This window comes from Pterocles gutturalis, unplaced genomic scaffold (assembly GCF_000699245.1).
Source record: "Pterocles gutturalis isolate BGI_N339 unplaced genomic scaffold, ASM69924v1 scaffold14440, whole genome shotgun sequence".
In the NCBI taxonomy this organism is placed as follows: domain Eukaryota; kingdom Metazoa; phylum Chordata; class Aves; order Pterocliformes; family Pteroclidae; genus Pterocles; species Pterocles gutturalis.
In genome coordinates this window covers 7,695-8,119 of record NW_010141018.1, presented here as the reverse complement: position 1 = coordinate 8,119, position 425 = coordinate 7,695, and the positions used below count along the sequence as shown (strand labels likewise).

General features: G+C 66.1%; 1 protein-coding gene across 1 annotated transcript in view; it reads left to right on the top strand.

The window, feature by feature from the left end:
* LOC104469405 (rho GTPase-activating protein 26) overlaps window positions 1–425 on the top strand; it is a gene marked incomplete at both ends in the record, with an annotated part of 8,259 nt that overhangs the window by 1,217 nt on the left and 6,617 nt on the right. The window contains one exon of the mRNA XM_010083890.1: window positions 268–339. Within this exon, the coding sequence (XP_010082192.1) occupies window positions 268–339 (72 nt within the window). The remainder of the gene's footprint in view (window positions 1–267; window positions 340–425) is intronic.

Below are 425 nucleotides of genomic sequence, written 5' to 3'. Positions count from 1 at the left end.
CACCCAGGGCAGGGCTGTGGGGGAGAGCAGAGGGAGGGGAGGGTGAATTTGGGGGCTGCACACTTGGAGAGCACCAGTAACGGTGTCTTCTGTTGGGAACGGGCAGTGCTGGTGCTCGTGGGACTCGCTGGGGTGGGGGGAGCCGGTTGGGGACAAGCCGGAGCGGGCGCAGCGTGGGGGGCTCCGTGGGTGCAGGAGGGTTTCTGGGTGTCTGGGGCTGAGCGGGGTGCAAGGCAGGGGGTGAGCTGTGCCTGTCTTTGCCTGTAGATCGAGAACGCCAGCGAGGTGCTGATCACGCCGCTGGAGAAGTTTCGCAAGGAGCAGATCGGGGCTGCGAAGGTAGGCTGCTGCTGGACCGAGCTGCCATGTGGTGATGGCTGGAGCGGTGCTGGGACCTGGGGTGCTGAAGGGCATGGGAGGAGAGG